At 49.8% G+C, this 25,772-nt stretch overlaps 1 protein-coding gene across 1 annotated transcript in view; it reads left to right on the forward strand.

Moving 5' to 3' along the window:
* SLC25A37 (solute carrier family 25 member 37) overlaps positions 1–25,772 on the forward strand; it is a 37,367-nt gene that overhangs the window by 9,123 nt on the left and 2,472 nt on the right. The window contains exons 2-3 of the mRNA XM_080674350.1: positions 23,081–23,309; positions 25,681–25,737. Coding sequence (XP_080530476.1) covers positions 23,081–23,309; positions 25,681–25,737 — 286 coding nt within the window. The remainder of the gene's footprint in view (positions 1–23,080; positions 23,310–25,680; positions 25,738–25,772) is intronic.

Here is a 25,772-nt window from a genome sequence, read left to right on the forward strand (position 1 = left end):
CGGGTGGGGTTCCCCCTAATATTCCCCTAGCTGTCCCTGTTGCCTTCGTAATAAATCCTGAACTACCTCACGTGGCGCTCACAGAGACCCAGACACACCCCTACACACACATACACAGCTTGTCCACCAGAGCGAGACACAGGTATCTGTGGGTGGTGGGTGAATGAGTGAAGATGCTGTTGTTTTCAAGGGATGTGACGAAGAGTGCTGTTAAAAACTGCTATTAAACAGATGCTCCCTTTTATTTTGTTTGTGTTGTTTTTGTTGATTTCATAATGTGTCTTGGCCACGAAAAGACTTTCTCTGCTCTTTCGTTTGTCCTGCAAGTCACAGTTACATCCGAATGTGACTGTGGGTTCACCTGGCCACCCACTTCATTCATCCACACATGCCGGCTCCCCTCCCTGCAGGCTCTGTGCTAGACACCAGGCAACAAAGGTAAGTCCCTGTTCCCAGAGCGTGCTGCTCCCTATAATTAGGTCCTTTAAAGCAGTGGTTCTCAACCTTCCTAATGCCGCGACCCTTTAACACAGTTCCTCATGTTGTGGTGACCCCCAACCATAAAATTATTTTCGTTGCCACTTCATAACTGTAATTTTGCTACTGTTATGAATCGTAATGTAAATATCTGTGTTTTCTGATGGTCTTAGGCGACCCTGCCAGCGGTTCTCAATCTGTGGGTCGCGACCCACAGGTTGAGAACCGCTGCTGTAGAGCCTAAGACCATTGGCAAACACAGATATTTACATTACGATTCATAACAGTAGCAAAATTACAGTTATGAAGTAGCAACGAAAATAATTTTATGCTTGGGGGTCACCACAACATGAGGAACTGTATTAAAGGGTCGCGGCATTAGGAAGGTTGAGAACCACTGCTTTAAAGGGAAGATTGGCCCAACTTGATCTTTACTTTCAAATGGGCACAAGGTCTGGGGTGCCTGGACTCGGGGTGCTCAGGCTGCCTTCTTGAAGGTTTGGAGCCTGTCGGGAGCATCCCTCCGGGCTTCTCTGCCGGCCACTCTGGAGCTGGCTCCTTGCCCTGTAACGAACAGTGGCCCTCAGTTGTACACCCTCCCTGCCCCCACCGTTCCTCACTCCTGAGGTTGTTAGTCATTCTGGAAGCCACAATTGGCTCATAGAAGACAGCTTTGAAAACATTCCCTATCCTACCAGTAATCCCAGACAAGTGGGAAGGGCCGTTGTCTGGTTACTGCAAGGTGTTATGGTCTCACATTCATGCTTTCTCTCCAAAGAGAAAACAGAATATGTTGAAATTGAGAGAAATCCCAGCAGATGTTGCATAATAGGTTTAGGGAACGTCTGGCCATCATGGGTCCAGTTGGGGGCTGTAGCTTCTTGTCACTGAGAGGACTCCTCTGGGGCTGCCAGCCTCTGGATCCATTGGACACATCCAGTGGGTGACTCAGAAGCTGTGGTACCTGGCGGTCTGGCTGGCTAAAGCCCCTGACCTAATCGCTCATTGTAGTCACAGCTTTTGTTCCCTGGCATGGCCGCAAGGCTACATTGGAGATGCTCCTGTGGGCAGGGGCAGGGGAAGGGTATGTGAGTATCGGGCTGGTGCTGGTGTGGAGGCCTGTAGAAAGGGCTCCAAAGTGGGGGGATGGGGGGAAAGCCCATGAATTTAAGTCCAAGTTCCACCATTAACCAGTTTTGAATCCTTGGATGAGGTAGTTCTCTGGGCTGCTGTCTCCTAGAATAACATCATTTGTTTACCTACTTGTTGAGAAGCTCAGGTGGGATCACATATGTGGGTGGCTTTTGTAAACCTTAACATGCCCAGCTAATGACTGATCGTATCAGAGGCATTATGCTATCTATATATATAAAAGCCTAAGCGACCGTTCGACCAGTAGCTATGACACGCACTGACCACCCGGCATTGAAACATGGAACAGCGTGATGAATCTCAGAGGGAAGCGGGGGGGGGGGGGGGGGTGGGCAGGGCGGAAAGAGATTAACCAAAGATCTTATATGCATACTAGAGGCCTGGCGCCCTGCGGGGATCGGGCCGAAACTGGCAGTCCGACATCCCCTGAGGGGTCCCGATTGCAAGAGGGCACAGGCCAGGTGGAGGGACCCCACCAGTGCACAAATCTGTGCATCGGGCCTCTAATCAATTGAGAAAAGGACAGTTCAGGTTAGCAGCCTCAGGTGCTGGGGCCAGACTGCATGGAGTGGCACCTGGTCCAGTTACTGAAACCTCTCTGTGCCTTATTTTTCTCATCTGTGAAATAGGGATAATAATAGTACCCACCTGTTGCTATGGGAATTAATTATGACATGCCTAGGATGTTAAGAATAGTGGCAGATACATGGTAAGCACTCAAATAATATTAGCTTCTATCATTTCTAAAAGTCATATTACTTGAATGCCTGGGTTTGCTTCTATGTTGCTGTTGCAATTGCATATTGCAATATTTTTGTATTGTTTCAACCTATACTGTCATGCGATCCTCTTAGTTCTCCTTTGCAGGTGGGAAAAGGCATGTATTGTGCCTCATTTCATAGATGAGAAAACTGAGCTTCAGCATAATAACATGCGTTGGAATTCAGGCCTCTTTCTGCTATACCAGTGCTGAAGGGGGAGAATCGAGGAAGGGAATTAGGTGGGAGCACGCAAGTGAGGTGCTGGTGTGCCAAGTTAGATATTAATGATGGCAGAGCCCTTGATCTGGGTTCTGAGAGAGAAGATAATGGGGCCTCCAGCTGCATTCTTGAGAGAGAGGATCTGGAGTGGAGGGAGTGCCGGCAGGAAATCAGAGTAGGGCATGGAACTTAGGGCTCTAACATATAGGTAGGAGTTTCTTGGTCAGATACTCCACTATTGAGGGCAAAGGGATGATGACAAACAGTTATTGCCACAGGCTGTTTTTGGCCTTGTCTGACTTCTTTGCTATTGCACCTGCTCAATTTGTCAGGGGTCAAAATTGGACTCAATATAGTGATTTGAGTTTGGACTGGCCTGAGGATTCCTTTCTAGATCACAGCATAAAAATGACCTTTTGGGAAGAGCACTACTAAATCAAGTTCCTGTTAGGGCTGCAATTTTCTCTTCTTAAATAGGGAAGAGTAACAGTGCCTGTCTTGCCCACCTTTCAGGGCCACTTACTGAATCCAGGAAGAAATTGCAACCAGGTTTGCGGTGAACACAGTTTAAAAATTATAAAGCTCCCTGTAGGTGCCAGGTCATGGTATTTATTATCCAAGTGGATCCTGTTAAAGGGGTGAGGTTAGCTCCTTGGAATGGAAAATACAGGCTCCTGTCCCAGGGAGACTGTAGGATTCACTGCAGCTGCGTGGCCTCGGGCGCTTCGCCTCTCTCCTTACACAGCGTCTCCCATCTGTTGGGTAAAGACCAGGGTGGCCGTCTGCTGCTGCCTCTTCAGCTGGGTGAGGAGCAAGAGCCAATTATACTGTGAGCGTGCTCAGAAATGCATTTGAAATTGATCATGTTGGCCCGGCGGTGGGAGGAGCTGCATACAGCCACCGTGATGAAGGCTAGTGAAGGACCATGCTACCCTCACGGAGGACAGCAGTGTGCCCAGGGCAGTTAGGGCCCAGTCATCTCTGTAGGGTTATTATTTCAAATGTGCACTTTTACCTTATAAATGAGTCTGCCCTTTTGAGTGCCAGGCAGATGAGGCTGGGGACATTCCCACCATGGTCCCTCCCGTCTGGTCTCTGTTTTCCTTGTTTGCTCATGATGCTGACACAGTGAAGTAAGACGGGAAGGAGGTAGGACACAGATGCCTTTGTCTTGGGGTCCCCTGGCCCTCCTTTCCTTATGCTGCCCACATGGAGTGTTTTTTTGCTGGCCTCTGGCCTTGGCCCGGGCCTGGCAGCGGGCAAGGAAGGTGCAGGGAGGGTGTGGCAGCCTGCGGGGCCAGCCAGACTCACTGGGGCCGGGCACACACTGGCACTGCCTGTGACTCTCGGTGCTCCCTCCCCTGCAAAAGAGGATGTCTCACGGGTGATCCGGGGCTGGCGTTGGTTGGATTAAAGGAGCTGTGGCTGGCTGATGATCAGATCCAAGAAGTCAGGCTGGAGAGGAGGGGAAGCCTCTGCAGGATGGAAGGTGCCCATGTTTGTGCAAGTGTGTGAGCGGGGAGGGCGGGCCCAGGGTGCGTGCACTGAAGAACCACGACGGTCTTTCCTTAGTCACTGTCTCCACGGCTTGTTTGCTAGATCTTGGCTTGTGTTAGCCTGGTTCACAGACATGTCTCCACTGAGGCCGAGAGGAAAGATATTTGCAAAAATTGCAACCTGAGTGCTGGTCTTCATTGAATAACTCAGTTAATCAGGGAGTGGGGGTTCAGTGGGGCTGTGACCACATGTACTGGACACGAGGGAGCCAGGAGGGCGACGCCTCTGAGGTCTCGCCTGTCCTCAGGGAACTGAACCGCGTAGGAAGAAGTCCAGAAAGTGCCCACTTCACCGTTCAGATCCAGACTGAAGGAGACGTCGATGTTTGTCCAAAGCCATATGACTCTCTCTATTCTCCTGAATGTCACGGCCTGTCCCCAAGGTGCCTGGCTGTCGGTAGGGTAATTGCACTGCCCCTGACAGTCTGATTTTTGGGGTTCTGCCCTGAGCCTCCTGACTGCAGAATCAGCTGAGAAAGATTTTGTGGTTTGGGGTCACCACACCGGGGCCTCCAGGTGGGACCTGCCCTCCTTTTCTGAAATTTCTTCTTCCACCCGTTCTGAAATTTTCATTTCCTGTTTGGCCACCAAACAGCTATCTGGTGGCATCGAGGGAAGCCCACCCCATCCCTGGGTGGGAACTTTCACTGGTAGCTGAAGGCCGGAGGAGGGTGGGAGGAAAGCTGTGATGTCAGAGGCCTTTCTGCTCATAAATCATTCTTAATTAATGGGTGACATCAGTGGCACAGGCCAGCGGGAGCAGCTGCCAGCTAAGTGGCTAAAAAAATTAAATGCAGCCATGTGATCTGTGGGGGTTTAGGTATTGCCTGGTGACCTTTATCAGCCCACATCACAGGTTACAGGTTGAGGAGAGAGACTTGACGGGAAGTGTAGGTGACAGAGCTGGCTCTGGAGCGCATAGCACTGTTCTGGACGCCGGGTTTGTGTGTCATTCCTTGTCACTTTTCAAAGGAATGTGCAGCTGAGCGTTTTCCCCGCCCTCTCTTTCCTTTTCCCCTCTCTCTCTGGTGAAAAGAGCTTCGGCTCCCTGGGCTTGTCCATCAGTCTCTGCTGATTCTGGTCAAGGGCTTGAAACTGGGCCCTAAGATTTTTCTCCCGGTGTCTGTGTCCGTCCAGGGTTTGGACAGATGCTCCTGGATCTTGCAGCTTCTGGAAGCTGAGTCCTGTTTCTCCAAACAGCCAGCCTGGTGACCTGGGCGAGAGCCCGTGACCCCAAAGCCAGCGCTCCGTTTCTGTGCCGGTGGATTCCCTTGGCACAGGCGGTCTTTGTTACTAAGTCTGTTTGCTGGGTATTTCCAGGAGGACATGTGTGGGCCTTTTTCAGTGACATTAGACAATGCTGAGCTGTTACCCAGACAAAACAGAGTACAAACAAAGATTTGATCGGGTTTAAGTTCCGCCACAGAAAATGCCCTGCAGGGGGGAGGGGCTGTCAGTGAAAGGGTGGGACGAGAGAGCTCTCTTGTAGTGTAATTGGGTTTGAATTTTTTACCCCCCGGCTGTTTTGGCATGTCAATCACTGAATTAATGTACATTATTTATTACACAGGCCAGGAAGGGTGACGCGTGAAATGAACTTACTTTGAAAATGACTGAAGATTTCTAGTTAGCCTTTAGAGCTTCCAGAATATCAGCTTCAGAAATGACTTTTTATTGTAAAAACAATATAATAACAACTGGGAATATATTGACAAGTTGAAATGACTCCTAGCTCCTTCTTTGCTTCCAAAAAAAATAAAATAAACAAACAAACACCAAAAAACGTTCAAGTTTTGAAAGAAGGCAGAGAAGAAACTGCAGTTTGTCATGATGGGGTACCAGTTGGTTCAGTTTTCAGTGCCGGGGCCCATTTATCCTTGGAATTAGTGTCCTTCCTGCCACACGCTTCTGAGAGCGGGCTGGCCAGAGGCTTTCCCTGAGCCTGGGAAAGAGTTGTTTTAACCAACTTCCCTAGCGTCTCTTCCGAGGGCCTTTTGCATTTTCTGGTCATCCAGTTGTAAGAAAGCTTCTGAAATCCCTCTTCAGATCCCACAACTTCAAAGTTGCCACAGACCTGGGCCTTTATTACCAGATCTGTGCTCTCCGAGAGCCGGAGCTTAAGGACAGGGAGGGAGAAGCTTTGTCAGCCCTAAATGGCCACGCCGGTGTTCCCAGGTGAGGAGGGCAGGGAGCGAAACTGGCAGAAGCAAGGTCAGAGCGGGTTCTGTCCGTGTGTACCCATACATAACATTTGTATTGGCATTTAAGGGCAAATTATGATTAGGTTAAGGCATCCAGAGGCCTGCCAGCTGAGTGCCCTGGGAGACGCGTCGTTTGGCCGAGTCTCAGTTTCTTCACCTGTAGAATGGCAAGAGTGAATGGTCTCCGAGGAAGTTCCCAGTTCCACAGTTTCCACTCCTTATTTTCCCACGGGGCAGTGTAACTGGTTCAGGAGACATAATGGAGCCCTTCCAGGCATAATTACTACGACTTTGAATGTATAGTATAGACTTACAAGCACTTTTTTTTGAGGAGGAGGAGGAAGAAGCTAGGAAGATCCCTAGAATTCTACCCAGGGCTGAGGAGCAGGGAGAGGACCCAGCTGCCGATATACCACCTGGGGACCCTACACCCTAAGTGCCTGCCTAGAAGTTACAGTGTGTTTAGTTTTTTGAAACCTCCAACTACAACACCTAAGGACTGCACACCATTCATTCAGGCAATTCCAGAAATGCTGACTGGCCACAGCCCCACCCTGGGATTGAGGGGAGCCGTGGAGCAGATGCTTCTGGAAGGCCGTTTATAGCTCCCTGACTCTTCCTGACGGGACCTTTTATAAGTTCACTACCAGGAAGCTGAGTCATCGAGCGGGTCGGCGCATGGCTGAGGTCACAGTGTTGCCAGCAGCACAGATGAGGTTAGCCCACAGGCCAGGGCATTTTGGGGTAGTGTTGGTGGGAGTGGAGGGGGGAGGAAAGGCTTGCAGCAGCCTCTTCCCCATGGTGACAGGAATGCTACTGCTCCCCACGGTTTAGATTTCGCAGTGAGAACCCTCCTGTTTCATCCACCTCATTTCTTCTCCCCTTCCTTCTCCTCCATTCGTGAATCCACGGCAGGCGGGCGGGACCAGGCAGATGGCACACAGCTCGAAGGACCAGAATGACCCTACTGTGCCGTGGTGTCCAGGGCTCAGCGTGGGCGCTCATCTCCTGGTACTCAGCAGGCTGCCAGTGACGCCAGCCTTCTCGGGGCCTCTGTCCGTCCCACCTGCCACTACCTGTGCCCTAGGGAGCCCCTTTCTTCCTGTGCTTCACCTGCCTGGCTTCCCCAGCCCACAGGTCTCCATTCCAGAGTCACCTCCTGGACCCCTCCCCAAATCTAACCTGTCTGGGTTCCCTGCCTTTGCTCTCATAGCACCTTCACCTTCCACTTCGCTTCAGGACGCAAGTGTTTATTTGTTTGTATGATTTTTGGCATACTCTTCCCGCCCCTACTGGTCTAGACACTCCTTGAAGGCAAGGACCCCATGCCTGCTCTGCTCATCTGACATTTATGGAGCAGGGGGAATGTTCTGGTAGCACGACCCTGTTGTACCAACTCGAGGCTGCTGCAGCCCGGCCAGTCACGCGCATCCCTGGCACTAGTCTCCTCTTCCTTCTGGAAACCCTTCCTCAGACGGCTGCGCATTAAACCGCACATCCGAGCTCTTGTTTCCAGGGCGAGGGTTTGAGTCAGCACGAAATCTCACCCAGGATTGAGGGTTCCTGCCGTTCCCTTTGGCATCCAGTAAAACTTAAAAATGACTCCCCACAAAGCTCATGAGATAATTTGTACCTGCAAATATTTGTGCGGGCAAGTGGATTCCAGAGGCTGAAAGGTAAGTCTCCAAGATGCTTCCTTTTGAGTCTTTCCCCCCACCCAGACCCTGAGAACATCAGGCCTGGTGTTTCTGGTATTTTATCATCTTTCCTGTTGTTGTCTGGTATGAAAGGTGTGTGAGGAAGCGGGAGAATGCCCCCTCCAGCTGTGACCTGGCCCCGCCTACATGTAAATTCTCCAGCGTTATGGAGCGAGTGAGTAGTGGTGTTTGTGGGAAGTCTGGCTTTGGTAATGTCTGGGAAATTTACCCTGGACACCTACTTAGACCTCCAGTGTTCCCTGAACTCTGGAGCTGGCTCTGAGGGGGCTTATGCCCTTGGCTGTACCCTGAACATGGGCAGGTGCATCAAACTTTGGAACACGGATCTGCATCAGGTTGGTAGCTGTTTGGAGAAGGGACTTGAAGTGCCTGCTTTGTGTATGCCTGTGGGTGAAATTCAGTGCATGTCTGAGTCCTTGACAATTGGAGGGGTGCCTGTTTCAGTCAAAGCACAGTGCTGGGGGCTCTGAGACCCACATGGAGGCGGCTGTCCTTCCTTTGTGTCTCTGACTTTAATGGGAGACAGGCCTGCAGAAGCGTCACCTGACATAATTATAAGGAGAGGAATGAGCAATAGAAGGCTGGCGACAGGGCTGCTTTGAAGTCTTTCTTCCCTGTGGCTAATAGGCTAATAGGGGGCATGCTTTAGAAGGAGCGGCTTCGGTGAAGGGCGTGGAAGCCGGTCTTGCAGAAGCTGCAGGACCACACTTGACCTGAGAACCAGCGGCGCATAGGGCTTCTGAGGTGCCCAGCTCCCCGGGCCTGTCCAGGGCAGATTCCAGGGGCGCTGTTGTCCCTAGCACCCAACCCAGCTCCTTGGCTCGGGCAGTAAAGTGGTACCTTGGAGCCACCACATCAGCCCCAAGTCTCTCCCATTTGGCTGGTTTTTGGCAGCTATCTCCACGCCTGAGCAACTGGAATACTGATTCTGGGAAAATGCCTTTTGGGGTGGTACAAGCCAGTGTGTATCATTGGGGCCAGGGGTCAGTGTGGGGGAAAGGGCAAGGATTCAAAGTGCCTCTTAAGCGTTTCTGCTTTCCGTTAAAGCTTTGCCTTCCGACCAAGAGCCCCTGGACTGACCTTCCAGGTGCTTCCTTCCGAGGAAGGCTCTGGAGCCAGGAATACTGCTGTGTCTGGGGATCACACTGCACATTTGGGGCCCCTGGCTGCCTTCACCAAAACAAAAGCTGAGGAGATAAAGGAAACCTGAGGGAGTTATTTGATTGTGGCAGGATTTCAGACTATGAAATGCATGTGGAATAAGCTGTTGATTAGATTTAGGATTAAAAAATTATGAAATACACTGAACATAAAATTTACTGTCTTAACCTTTTCTAAGCATACAGATCAGTAGTGTTAAGTACATTTATGTTGTCGTGCAACCGATCTCCAGAACTTACTTTATCTTCTCAAACTGAAACTCTGTTCCCATTAAACAATAATTCCCTATTGCCTCCGGCCCCCAGTCCCTGGCAACCATCATTCTAACTTTCTATGAATTTGACTGTTTTATGTACCCTGTGTAAGTGGAATCATACAATTCTTGGCTTTTGGGATAACGTCTGCCTTATTGCATAATGTTCTCAAGGCTTATCCGTGTTGTAGCATGTGTCAGAATTTCCCTCCTTTTTGAGGCTGAATAATGGTCCATTCTACATATATACCACATTTAATCCACTCACCATGGATGAATACTTGGGTTGCTTTCACCTTTTGACTTTTGTGAATAATACTGGTATGATCATGGGTGTACAAGTATCTCTTGGAGTCCCTACTTTCAATTCCTTTGGCTATATACCTAGCAGTGGGATTGCTGGGTCGTATGGTAATACTGTATTTAATTGTTTTAGGAAACTCCATACTGTTTTCCATAGCGTTGCACCATTGTACATTTCCACCATACAGGGTTCCAATTTCTGCTGGAATATTTTTTTTATACAGGTGTTTTAAAATTGATGTGTAGTCATGTAGGCCTACCTCCCCCCCCCCCCCCCCAATAAAACACACCCACAAACTGTTTTTCAAAGGATTCTTTTCCGGTTTCATAGATTGAGAATGCTAGAGGTCAAAAAGGACCTTCTTTGAGACAGTCTGTTAACTCCATTTATTTATTCAACAAATATTTACCATTGTCGGAGTTGGGTAAACAAAACAGAAGAAGCCCCCTGCCCACTTGGGTTTACCTGCTGGTGGGAATTGTGTTGATGCCCAGCCAGGTGACAGGCTTGCTCCAGGTTCCATAAGGATTTGGAGGCAGAGCTGACGGGAGTTTGGGTCTTCTGACCCTTAGAACAGGGCTCTCCGTCTGTCATGCTCACATACGTGTAGGTGCATGTTTGGGGGGATCGTCCTGTTGGGAAAGGGATTCACACTTGGTGGGAACATCTGTGTTTTGCAGTGCCCCAGGGACCTGCCGGGGTGACTGGGGCGAGGGGAGGGAGCAGAATCCACAGAGGGCTCCCCGTGCCTGGCCCTGGAGCTCAGCTTGGCCCCATCTGGCTGTTTTCTGTAGTTTAGAGGCCAGTGAGTCCTTGAACAGCGGGGAGGGCCTTCTACACGGCGGTGACCTCGTGGGAATGGGTGCCAGTCAGCAGTGTCAAGGAACCTTGGTATTTAAGGTCCCAGCCGCAGCCTCAGACTTAACACCAGTTCAAGGTCCTCAGAGCTGCCCTTGGCACTGAGCAGTCAGACCAGGCGAGCCAGCTTCTGTAGCCCTGTCATCTTGGACGCTTTGTGCCTGGGTAAACTTGACACTGGTGATTCCCCTACCTCTCTAGCTCTAGGTTACCTTGTTACATAACCAGGATTAGTATAAGCACCGGGTCCTTTCATATGGAAATGGTGAGGGAAGAAAGGTGCCCCTGGGAGTGGGGGAGGAGGAGTGAGTCCTTTCGCAAGTCCCTTCTCTTTTCTGGGCCTCGGTTTCTCTTCTGTCAAAAGGGGAAGCTAACGAAGGGGCTGCGCAGGCAGTCCCGATAGTGACTTGGGTCATCAGTCTGTGTGCAATGATTGCTGGTGGGTTTGCTCCCAACCAGGGCCGATCCTCAGGGAAGGAGAGTTTTATGAAGAAATTAGAGTAAATGTGACATCGTCCTAGGAATTCACTGTTTATTAAAAAAAAAAAAAAAAAAAAAAAAAAAGAGGAAAAAAAAGCTTAAAGAAAAGCAACAGCAGCTGTATGCCAGCCCTCAGGCAAAGGGCCTTTCATTCATTATTGCCTTTAATCCTCACTGAGGCTTGAGGAGATAGGCGCAGTTATGAATTAACAGAGAAGGAAACAGGCCCAGAGAGATTGAATAACCTGGTAAGGTGACAGGTAGGAGGAGGAAGCAGCAGAGCTGGGATGAAGCTGAAGGTGGGGCCCCAGGGCCGGTTCTCTGTCACTGTGAAGACTGGAGGCCTCCTGGCCTCTGAGGCCCAGCCTCGTTCTGGTCAGAGGGAATGGGGGTTCGGTCTCATTCCTGTCCCTTCCTTGTGAGGTTGTAGGAACTGCGGCCCTAAGGTCCCAAAAAGCAGCGCCCTGTGGCTGTAGCTTCCTTTTGGAACCCTGGGGTCTGTTGTATGGGTTGTGGCCTGTCCTCTTCTGTATTCTAGTGATTCAGATCAAACCTGTCAGGAGATCCTTTGTGTTGAATGGCCATGTATCAGCAGGCAGGGGAAAGCACCCAGACTTTCTAGGCCAGTGGTCGGCAAACTGCGGCTCGCGAGCCACATGCGGCTCTTTGGCCCCTTGAGTGTGGCTCTTCCACAAAATACCACGGCCTGGGCGAGTCTATTTTGAAGAAGTGGCGTTAGAAGAAGTTTAAGTTTAAAAAATTTGGCTCTCATAAGAAATTTCAATCGTTGTACTGTTGACATTTGGCTCTGTTGACTAATGAGTTTGCTGTCCACTGTTCTAGGCAATATCAAGCTAGTGTTCATGGTGGATCTGAAGATTTCAAAGCCATTTGAATTACATAGGTGGTGGTTTAGGGGACATACTCAGTCCTTCTAGAAAGAATCACAATGATGACGAGCATGTATTGAGCACCTACTATACTGTACTAGGTGATTGATGTGCTTAAGTTTTCTCATTCATCCATCGCAGTTGGCTTGTGAGAGAGGAGTTTTTACAGGTGAGGGAGCGAAAGTTCAGAGTTCAGTTACTTCCCCAAGTGCATCCAGTTAAAAAATATAATAGGATTTTTATTGTGAGGCGGTTGAGGACAGGGGCCATGTTTGTGTCCTCAGGTCCTAAACCGGCCTCTGGCATGGACTAGAAACTCGATATGTAATTGCTGAGTGAATGGATGAACTGCAAAGCCCAGGGACTGTGTCAACATTGGGTGGATGGGTGGTTGAATGCGGTTTCTTAGAGATTCCGTGATTGGGATTTTCAGCAAAATATGGTTGATGGTCAGATGGGCCGGGTCTGGGAGATGGCGTGCTCTAGGATCCTGGCTCTTTGACCAGCTCTGGGAGCTTGGACAAGTTACATAAAGGTTTCCTCACTAGCAGAGCAAAGTTGGGGTGAAGAGGCTAGGAGGGTGGCAGAACTCTGAAATCAAACCAAAGCCCATAGAGAGCCCTGCCATGCAAGACAGATGGTGGCAGAGCTGCTGGGCTGAAGTAGGGAGCAGGGACCGGAGCTGCTGTGTAGAGTCTTGGAATATTCCTGGATTCTGTTTTGCATGCGGTAGGTCTCCTGGTGCTCGGGGCTGCATATGCTTCTAGTGCACTTCTGGGTGGCTTCTTGTGTTAAAAGTTTGTTTTTCTCTGTGGCGTTATGATGCTTTAGCGAGTTTACCTATATACCAGGAAAATAAACTGTTTTTGAGAATGAGTTGTTTCTCCAGTTCTGCCTCTGACATCTTGTGCTTACTTGTAGGTGAGGTGTTCATGAGCCAATGATATGGACTAGGTAGCCGAGTCAGGGGAGGCCCTGGGGAGGCCAGGTGACTAGCAGTGAGTTAAAGCAGCCTGGCTGTTGAAATACTCCGTCTTGGCCTTTGAATACCGATGGAGGGCCAGGCTTTCATTGATAGGCAAAAGGTTTCAGTCTGGGTGGGCCAATGGTTCAAGCACCTTTGAAGGAGAGAGAATGGGTTTGTGTTGAACCAGCCAGTTCCATTTAGGACCAAGGGCCAGGCCCACGACCAGGATTGGGAAACAGGGAAGCTGAGCGTCCTCCATGGACTGTGCTTGTTGCTGCCTGTGAGTACATCTGCTTGCAGGGTGGACGTAGACCCCATCAGGAGCTGCATACGCTGCACCAGTGAGGATGGGTGACTGACACAGTCAGGCCTACTCCCTCTTCTACCAGCGGGTGGGGTATACATGCCTTGGCGTCTTAGAGTAAGTTGGAGTTCACCTGTGAGCCCTTCCAGTCCACCCTGTGGTGAGAGGTTGTTGCCTTGTGGTTAAGGGCATGGCCCTGGAGCCAGCCGCCTGGCTTCCAGTTCTGTCTGCATCTGTGACCTGGGGGGCAAGTCTCTCAGTGCCTCTGAGCTTCAGTTTCCTAGTTTGTAAATGGGGATAGTTAGCTGCTAACACGACTGTTTTAATTATAACTGTTTTGTGAATAGAGGCATTGGGGCTCCGAGAAGCAAATTGGTTTGCCTAGGACCACACCGTTTTGAGTTGCCAGATGTGGGGCTAGAACCTGGGACCCCAGCCCCTGCTCATCTTGCTAGAGCCAGGCAAGGTGGGTAAGGAGTGCCAGCCGCTGGTTCCGGCTTCCCCTCCAGCCCAGTCCTTCGCGTGTCCTCTGGGCTCCCAGTGAGGTCACCAATCCCACCCATGAAACACGAGCCCGTTGCCTGGGATCTTGGGCATTTGCCCACCTGTAGGGCAGAAATAATTTAATCTTTTGGGCGGGCCTCAAACTGAGTGTGTCCTGGGTACATTGGGCCTGAGCCAGGCACAGATTCTTTTATCCCTCCCTCCTCCTGCTGTAGAATTTTCTAGAGAAGCGGAGGAGGAACCAGGTTTGGCTCCTAGGATAAAGGAATGTGGAAATGGTTTGACCATAGGCAGGGTGGTGAGCTGCTGGTGTCCCTGGTGGGGATGCACCCTGCAGTGGCCTGTGCCGTTACCGTGGCTGGGCAGACAGCCATGGCTGTGAAGAGAGTGGGCAGTCTGGAAGGAGACCCGTGGGGAGGGCTTCTGCTGCAGAGGCAGCGCCCCCCTCCCAGGTGCAGGGAGCCCTTTGGTCTTGCTTCCTGTGCAGCTCTCCATGGCTCCCGGTGTCCTTTTCAATACGTAACCATGGAAAACACTTGACTATAAAGTAAATTCCAAATGCCCTAGCAAGTTTATGCAGGGCCTCCCATAGTCCAGCCACAACCTGCCTTTCTCCGAGCAAATATGTATCGATCATGTAATGCTCAGCCACCCTCCTGCGTCTGGGGCTCCCTGTCCATCCGTACCTCACCTCTGATCCCGTGCACATCCCTCCCTCAGCCCTTTCCCATTTCCCAGGCTCCCCAGCACCTTCACATCCCCCCTCAGCCAGAGTTGTTCTCTTCCTCTCCCTGCTCTCTTGGCCTTTTCTGGGCTCTGCAGTAACACGTGCACATAGTCTAAACATCCAATAGTATTTGTTGACAGCTCCGTTCCACATCTGTTGATGAGTCTTCCCTCAGTCTAGTGCAGCTCAAATGGCCCCTCTGCAGCCCGCCTCCCGGGCTGGCTGGGATGGGGTCTGACTCCTCCCACTGTGGCCTGCTCCCAGGAGGAGTGGTGTTTGGTGCTGGGCTGGGCTTCTTCCCTGGGGGATTTTAAGGAACTTGGTTTTGGTTGTCTTGATGGAATTTGTGTTTTTTTGTTTTTTAAAAAAATATATTTTATTGATTTTTTACAGAAAGGAAGGGAGAGGGCTAGAGAGTTAGAAACATCGATCAGCTGCCTCCTGCACACCCCCTACTGGGGATGTGCCCGCAACCAAGGTACATGCCCTTGACCGGAATCGAACCTGGGACCCTTCAGTCCTCAGGCTGACGCTCCACTGAGCCAAACCGGTTAGGGTGAATTTGTGTTTTTTTACCAAATTTGTGATGAAGGCTCTTCACTTTGTCATTTTGTCCCTAGAGGCAGCACTGCCCCTGATGCCTGCCCCTAATGAGCCCTGACGGTTTCAGGATTGTGTGTGGAGAGTGTTCATGACAGGTGTGACCCCTTGCAGTCCAGGCCCGCACCTTAGGGGTGGCAGGTGGCAGAACGTTGTTGGAGTGGCTGGTCTGCTCAGAGGGCGAATGTGACTTCTGACGTTGGGCCCCGTGGGACACAAGTGAAAAGGCTGCCACAGCCTTGATGGTTTGCTCTCATGTGCTGTGCCACTTTCTCCCACCGTCCCGACATCAGTGTGACGTGGAAACTAGGGGTGTCTGGAATTCCTAGAGGAGACAGGGAAATTGGTGCTGATATGATTTAGCTGCCACATGTCATCTTTTCTCTATTCTGGTCTCCTGCCCAATTTTCTCAGGAGCTGGCCTGTTGCTTGATCTAAAATCATGGTTCTCGACAGGGGCTTTCGGAAGGACTAGGCCTAGAACTCCTGTGCACACCTGCCACCTGCTTCTGAAATGTGATCACTCCCCACCACCCCCTTTTATTGGGGGGTGGGGGGAGAGGGCAAGGACTGCTTTCGACGAGTCATTTTTTCTCTCGCTGATTCCTGAACTTCAAGAGGATCGAGTTTTCCTTTTGATTAAAGGAAAGAGAGAGACAAAGCATGTTTTCTTTGTGCACATTTTTGCCGGTTTGGGAGATGTAAAGAGATGTGATTGGAAATTTGAACTGGTGAATAGACTTTGATGAGCCTCAGTGCGCTGTGAGGGCCTGGCTCCCTCAGACGGTTCCTGCATGGCTCTGTTGCTGGAGCATGTGTGTGGGGGAGGGGGGCGGGGGATGATGCTGATGGTGCGCTGATGCCTCGTTTTGGATGACTTCTGCATATGTTTCCAAAGAGCTGGGCATGAAATCTCGCTGGCAGATTTGAGCTCGGAGTGCTGAAAGTTTTACTGGGCCTGGTTCTCCCTGGTGTGGTTTGTGTGCCTCCAAGGATTCTGGAACGTGAGACAAGGCTTTCCAAACCCTCAGTGAGGCCTGTGGCTTTATTCTGGAAGGCGGTCCTCTTCCACAAATCACTGTGCCCCAAATGCCTCTTCCTCCCAGCTTAGCTGTGATCCATGGGTGGAATCTCAGCTAGCGAGGCCTGCGTGGGAATGGGCTCTCAGGCCCAACACTTTCTGTCCTTGGTGGTTGTGGGTGGGAGCTGGGGTGTCATCCGTAGACCACAGAGCAGCGAGCACACCGTGCCGTGGTGAATGGGCCATGGGATAGCTGCCAGCCGCGGAGTTATGGGTGAGGCCTGCGACTGTGGGAAGGAGGCTGGGGTTGGGCCTGCTTGTTGGCTTAGACCAGTGGTCGGCAAACTGCGGCTCGCGAGCCACATGCGGCTCTTTGGCCCCTTGAGTTTTTAGCAAAGGCCAGCTTAGGAATACCCTAATTAAGTTAATAATAATGTACCTGCCTATATAGTTTAAGTTTAAAAAGTTTGGCTCTCAAAAGAAATTTCAATCGTTGTACTGTTGATATTTGGCTCTGTTGACTAATGAGTTTGCCGACCACTGGCTTAGACATTTTACTATGGTTCAACTTAGAGATAGTGCTCCTTGGTGACAGCTGGCAGATGGGATAGACTTCAACTTAGCAATTGGATTTCTCATTCCGAAGCAGACACTGGGTGGCAGATGCTAACATTAGTTGGCGTTTCTCTAGCACTTTCTAGCTACCTGAACCTGCATTCCTGTCTCTGGGAGAAAGTCTGGAACAGAAATTCATGGCTGGCCTCTGGAGTGCAGCCCTGGTCCCTGGGTGGGAGCTGTGCCCCTCGCTGAGCTGTGATGTTTGTTTACTCGCTTGCACCAGGAACCGGGAGCCCCCACCCCTGCCCGTCTCCCCATTTCACCTCCCATTTCACCTCCCCAGAGTAGGATCTCAGCAGGTGCTTTGGGATGGACCTGCGGGCAGGTACTGAATTATCTTCTCCTGGCCCTTTAAGGGCCTCATGTACTTCCGGCATGGGAAATGTCTTATATTATTACTTCTTTTTTATTTTGAGAGGTAGAGGAAGGAGGGGTGGAAATCCCCAGCTGTGTCCAGGCGAGGAGTGGACAGTGGCCGGGTAAGGCTGCAGGTGCTGGGGCGGGCGGGGCTGTTCTTGGCCGGGATGCTCAGGGAGGTGAGGTCTCCTTGCCAGGGTGCTTCCTTCACTTTTGTTTGCTGGTCCTGGCCCAGATCCCAGATGATTCCAGATCCGTGCCTCTTTGTCCTCCCAGATCCGTGCCTCTTTGTCCGTACGGTCTTGGGCAGGGGCTTTCCCGCTCGGGTCCCAGTGTCCCATCTGAAAAGGCAGGTGCTGAGCTAGATGTGCTCTGTGCCCAGGGCCCTCGCAGCTCCCGTCATCTGATCCTTCCAGCTCACCTGGGACAGCAGCGTATTTTCCACTCTCCTTGTTCCCCCACTCGTGCTCCCCCCCGCTCGCCCTGCCCTCCGTCAGTGAGACGACGGGCCAGCAAGGCAGGCTGGTCCTGTTTTGTCTTCTTGGGGGAGTTATTGAGCAAGCAGCCTGACCACCCCTCACTCCATTCTGGCCAGGTCAGTGCAGGTACAGAGTTTGTATCATTGACGTGGCACCTCCTATAGCATCGCCAGAGGGGCTTGCTCAGGTCACACAGTGAGTGGCAGAACCAGGCCAGAGTCCCGGGTTTCCTGGTTTCCGGGCCAAGGCACTTTTCTCCACCTGCCCCTTTTCGGGCAGACAGCAGGTATGCAGTGTGTGGAGTAGCATGACAACACGCAGCAGAGGGCTCCTCCTGCTAAGTCCACTACCCTTCTCGGGCCCTGTCCCCCGGGCTGCCCCGCTGCCCACGCTGCAGGGGCTGCCGGGGTCCTCTGACACCTGCAGCTGGTCGTGCACTTCCTGCTTCCAGGGCCCGTTGGCTACAGCCGTGTGTTGTCAAGTGCGCTCTGCAGGGCAGAACTGGTTATTCAAGGAGCCAGGGCTTCCATCGCCAAAGACAGACGTTTAAGGAGTGCCTTGTGAACCAAGTTCAACAGGCGGCTTTCCTGAAGGACTTCAGGCCTCTAATACACCGATGCGCATCCTGAGTTTTTAAGAAGGGAGAATTAAAATGCAAAGTGGGAGTTTCTTCTGAGGAAATGGAGAGCCATGTAGCAAGGCCTTGAGCAGGAACTGAAACCCAAGACCGGAAAGGCAGATTGTGAAATTCTCTGTCTCCCTTGTTTTTGGTTTGTCATTGTGTTGTTTTTTAAGCTCTGCCCTCCCTCCATGCATCCTACCTCATTCATTTTATTTTTCCTTTTTCTCACCTTCTCCCTGACTTTTTAAAAAATTGTGGTAAAATGCACATAATAGCACAGGGACCATCTTAACCATTTTAAAGTGTGCATGCAGTTCAGTGGCCCTAAATACATTCACATGGTTGTGCTACCATCACCACGATCCATCTGTAGAACTCTACAAGTTGCAAAACCAAAACTGTTTCCTTTAAATTTTAAAAAAAGTTTATTGATTGATTTTTAGAGAGAGAGAGCAAGAAGCATCGCTTTGTTGTTTCACTTACTTATACATTTATTGGTTGATTCTTGTATGTGCCCTGATCAGGGATCAAACTCACAACCTTGGTGTATTGGGATGATGCTCTAAACAACTGAGACACCACACCAGGCAGCTGTGTCCCCTTTAAACACTAACTGCCCTCACCTCCTCCCCTTCGCCCCTGGTAACCACCATTCTACTCTTTGTCCAGATGAATTTGACTATAGGTACCTCATAAGTGGAATCATACAGCATTTGCGTTTTGTTACTGGCTTATTTTACTTAGCATCATGTCCTCCAAGCTCACCCATTTTGTAGCAGGTGTCAGACTGGCCTTCCTTTTCTAGGCTGAGTAATAGTCAGTGGTATGGATGGGCCACATGTTGCTTCTTCATTCATCCGTCCATTGATGAGCATTTGGGTTGTCTCTAGCCACCGTGACTTTTTCTTCGTCTCTGGTCCACAGGTGTGTTTTTTACTGGCCTCTGGTCTCAGTTGTGTGTTTTACTGGCCAAGTCATTGAACGGGAAAAAGAGAGACTAAACGGATGACTTCCTTTCTGGCTCCGGCCTCTTCTGCCTCACTTCTTCCCTGGCCACCCCCAGCTTCTCTCAGCCTCTCTGCTGAAAGGTACCATGACTGTCATGGTGCAGCCTGGTCTCTCTGAGTTCCTTTTGGGCACCTTGAACAGTGTGTGTCACTCTCCCCTTATCACACACTTTCCTTGTTTCCCCATTGACTTTTCCTCTCTGTATCCTGGTGCCCAACCCAAGTGGGTGCTCCCTGCCGGCAGGTTGAAGAAATAAAGGTGCTGTAGGACTGAAGAGGCTCTGCCCCCAGACCTGGCCACCATGGCAGTGATGGGACCAGAGGGGCCTTGCCTGGGTCTCTCTCTGTTCTAGGCATGTGTCATTAAATGTGGCCTGCCCTTGAGTGGACCACCCCCTGAGGATGGAGAAGTCCACGGAGTGTGCAAAGATGCCGTTTTTCGCCTCTTTCCCATGGGAGGATGGTGCGTTTTGGCTCAGTAATATTTACTCCTCCCACTGCCTCGCCCCTAATTTTAAAAAGGGGAGGTGAGAAATGAGTCAGAAATTCACTCTCCCTGATGTGAGCAGCTTTGTAAGGGAGAGTGCTTCACATCCCTGAAGGGGGGCAGGAGAGGTTTGGGCATTGTTGACTGCCCGTCCACAGCAGGTGTTTCCCATGCTATTGCAATCTGCCAGTGGCTCTCTGGGGTCGTGGTCGGCAAACTGCGGCTCGCGAGCCACATGCGGCTCTTTGGCCCCTTGAGTGTGGCTCTTCCACAAAATACCACGGCCTGGGTGAGTCTATTTTGAAGAAGTGGCGTTAGAAGAAGTTTAAGTTTAAGAAATTTGGCTCTCAAAAGAAATTTCAGTCGTTGTTCTTTTGATATTTGGCTCTGTTGACTAATGAGTTTGCCGACCACTGCTCTGGGGGATTACTTTGTGCCCCCAAGTTAAGGAACCAGCTCAGACTCCCAGAGCTAGAATTCAGATAGATGGCATTGGCTTGGCTGGCTCTGGAGCCGTGGCACCATGTGCCCACTGCTTTCTGCCTCCTCCCCCTCCACACACACTGCCCTCCCCATGCACCCCTCGCCACCTCCTCCTCACTTAACCAGAGGTGACTCTCTTATTGCACAGGCCAGATGGAGGTCATTACTAGAAAGTGCTAGGGCTGGGAGCGGTCTTTATTTAGTGGTTCTCCGCACCGAGTGATGATGGAGACTGGCAAGTCCAAAATCTGCAGGGCAGGTTGGCCGGAGACCCAGGGAAGAGTTGATGTTGCAGCTCAAGTCCAAGAGCTGTCTGACGGCAGAATTCTTTCTTCCTTGGGGGACACCAGTATTTTTCTCTTCAGGCCTTTGAGGGATTAAATGAGGCCCACCCATGCTACGGAGTTTTTCTCAAAGTCTACTGATTTACATGTTAAGCTCATCTAAAAAGTACCTTCCTGGCAACACCTAGCCTAGTGTTTGACCATATCTGGTGCCAGTGCGATAACATGGCCTCACCGGGTTGATGGATAAGATTAACCATCGCATCCACTCGGGTGCCTGGGAAGCATGACGGCACTAACAGAGGTGGGAGAGCCCGGTCTCTGCCTCAAGGAGTCCAGACTACATATTAAAAATTTAGGAACAACATCATTTATATTTAGGTGCTATCTTATAAGGATGAAATGTAAAAGGATGAAATGTGAGAGGAAATGAGGGGGGTTTCTAGGTATTTTCACCATAAGCATTTTCGCCGTAAGGCAATTTCACTGTAAAAGATAAAAATGACTAGTTGATAGTTTGGCTTACAATTTGGCAGACATCCTGTGTTTAACCTAGATGGGAGTTTGATTTCATTTCTCCACTGACCAAGTTCTCACAGTTACTCCCCTTTGTGTATTACATAATCTCAGCCCTCGTAATGGTCTGTACAGTGACGAGTAGTCGTGGTGGCCTTAAAATAGTGGATGATAGCAAGTATGTAGAAAGCAGATTACAAAACTACCTGGGAAGCCAGATTTCATCCTATTATAGAAAATGATCGCGCATCAGTTTACAAATCCTTTGTGGACCACCGTCAGCCCTCACACCCATCAACACCAAAAGTTTATCAAGCTCTGCAAATACCAGAGAGGTGGCTGCTGATTCACAACAGTCTTCGAGAGCGTTACCGGTTCTTTAGCTGGAAACAGACCTCTCTTAACGAAGGAAGAAATTGTTGTGGAAAAAGAAAAAGTGTGATGCCATACGAGGAGACGAATCAACAAGCAAATAAACTTGGAAGACGATGTATTTTCATTTTGTTCAATAAAGTCCTTTTAATTTTTCATGTTTCATTGTGTTCCTTTTTATGCCCCTCTTTAACTTTTTATTGTTTTTTACAGCAAAATTGCCTTGTGGCCAATTAGTTGTGCTGCAAAAATGATTGTGGCAAAGATGTTTACAGCAAAATGCTTATGGCAAAAATGCCAGGTGGGCTCTAGAATCCGGGGAGATTTCATGGTAGGAATTGAACAGGAACTTTCAGAACATGGAGGTCTCAGATAAGTGAGGACACAGAAGACTAGAACCAGAGGGGGAACAACAGGGTGATAATCATAATGGTACTTAGTTTCTTTAAAAACATGTTTTTATTGATTTTAGATAGAGGGGAAGAGAGAGAAGAAAAACATCAATTGGCTGCCTCCTATATGCCCCTACTGGGGATCAAGCCCACAACCCAGGCATGTGCTCTGACCAGAAATCGAACCAGTGATCTTTTGGTGCCTGGGAGAATGCCCAACTGAGCCACGCCTGCCGGGGCAATACCCAGTTCTCATGTGCCACGAGGTCTCTGAGTTTATGGAGGATTTTCACATGCATTGTTTCACTTGATGGTCTTGAAAACCTTGTTTTGTTTTTAATTTATCATTGCAGTTGACATTCAATATGATATTAGTTTCAGGTATACAGGGTAGTGATTAGACATTTATATAATTTATGAATTGATCCCCCTGATAATTCTAGTACCCACCTGGCACCTTACATAGTTATTACAATATTATTATTATTATTTAAAGCATATATTTTTTTGATTTCAGAAAGAGGAGAGGAAAGGAAGAGAGGGATAGAAACATCAATGTTGAGAGAGAAACATTATTGATCAGTTGCTTCCTGCACAACCCCTACTGGGGATCAAGCCCACGACCGGGCATGTGCCTGACCAGGAATTGAGCTCCTGGTTCATAGGTCGACACTCAACCACTGAGCCACTCCGGCTGGGCTGTTATTACAATATTATTGACTCTATTCCCTATGCTGTACTTTATATTTCCATGACTATTTTAAAAATAATATTTTTAAATTTATTTTAGAGAGAGAGAAAGGGACAAGCAGAGAGAGAAACATTGATGAGAGAGAAACATCAATTGGCTCCCTATTGGGGACTGAGCTGGGAGTAACCCTGGCATGTGCCCTGACAGGGAATTGACCCAGCGACCTCTCGGTGCATGGGATGACGCTCAACCACCTGAGCCACACCGGCCGGGGCTTTTTTTTTTTTTTTAAATAAAGGATTCCCAAGGCCCAGAGAGGTTAAGGGACGCATCAGAGGTCACACAGCTTGCCAGTGGCAGGGCACATCTTCCTACTCTAAGTCCTGTCTCTCGTCCTTACCCCCTTGGCTGGGTATAATGAAATCCATGTAAATGTGTATATGTCTGGGAGGGAGGGGAGGTAAGCAGTGAGCAATCCAGGAAGGAGAGAACCCGTGTTTTCTTCACCAAGAAATTCTGTGGAACAATGAAAATGGACTGTTTTCTCTCACTCTCTCTGGGTCCCTCTTTACCGCCCTCATTAACGCCCCTCTTTTCTTGTTTTGTTGCCCTCCCCCAGACACGAATGCAGAGTTTGAATCCAGATCCCAAAGCCCAGTACACAAGCATCTACGGAGCCCTCAAGAAAATCATACGGACTGAAGGCTTCTGGAGGCCCTTGCGAGGGCTCAACGTGATGGTCATGGGCGCAGGGCCGGCCCATGCCATGTATTTTGCCTGCTATGAGAAAATGAAAAGGACTTTAAATGCCGTTTTCCACCACCACGGAAACAGCCACATAGCCAATGGTATTTGAAAGCGTTTGTCTGCAGTTAGAAAGTTCTGTCCTCAACAGACCCTTCCCCAGGGTTCTTCTCCCTGTGACCCAGCAGCCTGATGCCTCGTCTCCGCCACGCTTGCTTATGAATAAAGAACTCTAGTGCCGCGTGTGTGTGTGCGCGCACACCCCCAAACACACGCACACGCACACACATGCTTTTTTTTCCGTTCCCCTTCTTCGCTTTCTGAAGGCTGGGGAGATTGGTGACAGAGGTGTTTCCGTTTTCATTGTTGTGTGGGTTTTTCACGTTTTTGTTTTGTGTTTTTTTTTTGTACACATTCAAAAGCCATTAATGATCAGATCTAGGAAAAACACCCTGAATAGACACAAAACTTTCAAATGCTGGATTCCAAAAAAAAAGTTGTCTGGACAGCTTCTTTGAGACTATTTAAAAACTGGTTCAACAGGTCTCTACAACGTCAAGATGTAACTAAGCTTTAAAAGGTCAAGAAGTTTTATGGCTGACAAAGGATTTGCTCCAGCGCAGATGGCCTTTCCCACCTTAAGCTTCTGGGGGTTTGGGAATTTCACCCCATTCTCTTCTGTTTGTTTGAGTTGCATCTCTCTGCGATCAAGGGCTGGAATAGTTCTCTTTTGTTGTTTGGGAGTTGGGTGGGGGTTCGAGTTTGAAGGGCAGCTCTGACCTAGACATGCCTTCCTGGGCCCACTGGGTGGTTGTTTTGCTTGTCCTGTGGGGTTTGGCTTTTTTGGTTTCTGTGTGGGTATGGAACGGGGCTGTGGATGGCAGTGTACGGTGCTCTCATTTTAACAAAATTAATTGTTCAACAATGGAGAGGCAGATGTGACCAGTGACAACTTCTTTTCCCTTCTCTTTTCTGTGCAGAACCCAAGAGTGTCCAGCCAACCTTGGTAGTAATAACTCTGTCTGGCTGGTGTGCAGACATTTGTTTTGCTTTTTAAAAATTGGGCATGAATTGCGTTTATTGAGATGGTCACTAAGAGCCTCCTCTGAGGCCATCCCTGAGTCCGAGGCTCTCCTTTTGCGGAAACTGCCTTATGTAATTAATGGTTTAGCTCCTTGGTCACTGGACCCCTTGACTGCAGTTTGATGGTGCCCAGTTGATGCCAAGTTATGCCAAATGGTGCCCAGTTTATGCCAGGATCTGCCCAGCTGTGCCTGCTTCACTGTGGTGTGTGCTCTGGTTGACTGCATTTTGACCTTTCTGGGGAGAGTCATCAGTGTGTGTGGAGGGATGGGGGGTGGATATATATTTCTGAAGGCTTATCCTGGGGTCCCTCATTCCTTTCACCTTCCAGCAGTCATCTTAATTACCGGGCACGTGACCCACAGAGGGAAGAAACCCAAATCCAAAAGCAAAATCCCGGGCCTGAACCAGGATTTTGAAACACCTGGTTTTTGAAGCCAGATGATTGGCCCTCTCCGAGACAAGTCATGTCTTTGCAAATTAACCCTGAACATCTACCAGGTGCAGGTCTTCTTGACCTCCTCTTCCCATGCCCTCTTGCCTTAGGGAAAAACACTTAAAAAACATTTTAATAATGTACTAATGTCTTTAACCTGAAGTCAAAACTTCTAGGTAAGGGTAATGCCTTATGCAGTGGTCGGCAAACTCATTAGTCAACAGAGCAGCAAACCGCGGCTTGCGAGCCACATATGGTCTAGGTCTTACTAAGGCATTTTCTTAAAGATTTCTTTCCTGGTGTTTTCTCCCTCTCAGCCTTGTGCATGGTGTCGTTCCCTCTGATTGCCCCAGCATAAGTGCAGAGTGAATTCATGGGGTAGACCAGTGGTCGGCAAACTGCGGCTCACAAGCCGCGGTTTGCCACTTTGTTGACTAATGAGTTTGCCGACCACTGGGATAGGGGCTTAATCACAAGGCACAACAACAGCCTGTAATTATTGGAATCGAGAGTCTAGGTCAGTGGTCGGCAAACTCATTAGTCAACAGAGCAGCAAACTGTGGCTCGCGGGCCGCAGTTTGCCGACCACTGGGGTAGACCCAGGCGAGGGACAAGCTAGCATTGAAACCTAGACCGTGGGAAAAGCCACGAGGTGTGTTTTCTGGGTACCATCCAGCGTTAGCAGGTCTAACCTTTGCCCAGGATTGACTGCCAGAGAGAAAATGAGGTTTCCCCAAGATGAAAACGTGGGTACCTGTGCCTCTTACCTTCCCCATTGTTCTCTAGTATTTCCATGATAACTTTAGGGTTTTAAGAGTCGGCGCGCACCTGGGCGGAGTTGGCAGTGAATTTTGCTGCTTAGAAAGCTGTGCCAGGGTTCCGTCTGATTGTAGGTTCCAGGAACTTTCTCAGAGCGCCTGGTCCCAGAGGGTAATTTTCTGGAGTTTGTTTTGCAGGGATAGCTGGGAGTATGGCCACCCTGCTCCACGATGCAGTAATGAACCCGGCAGAAGGTAATGTTTCCTGGTCCCAGGGAGTGGCAGTGGGA

Source organism: Plecotus auritus, assembly GCF_963455305.1.
Source record: "Plecotus auritus genome assembly, chromosome: 6".
In the NCBI taxonomy this organism is placed as follows: Eukaryota; Metazoa; Chordata; class Mammalia; order Chiroptera; family Vespertilionidae; genus Plecotus; species Plecotus auritus.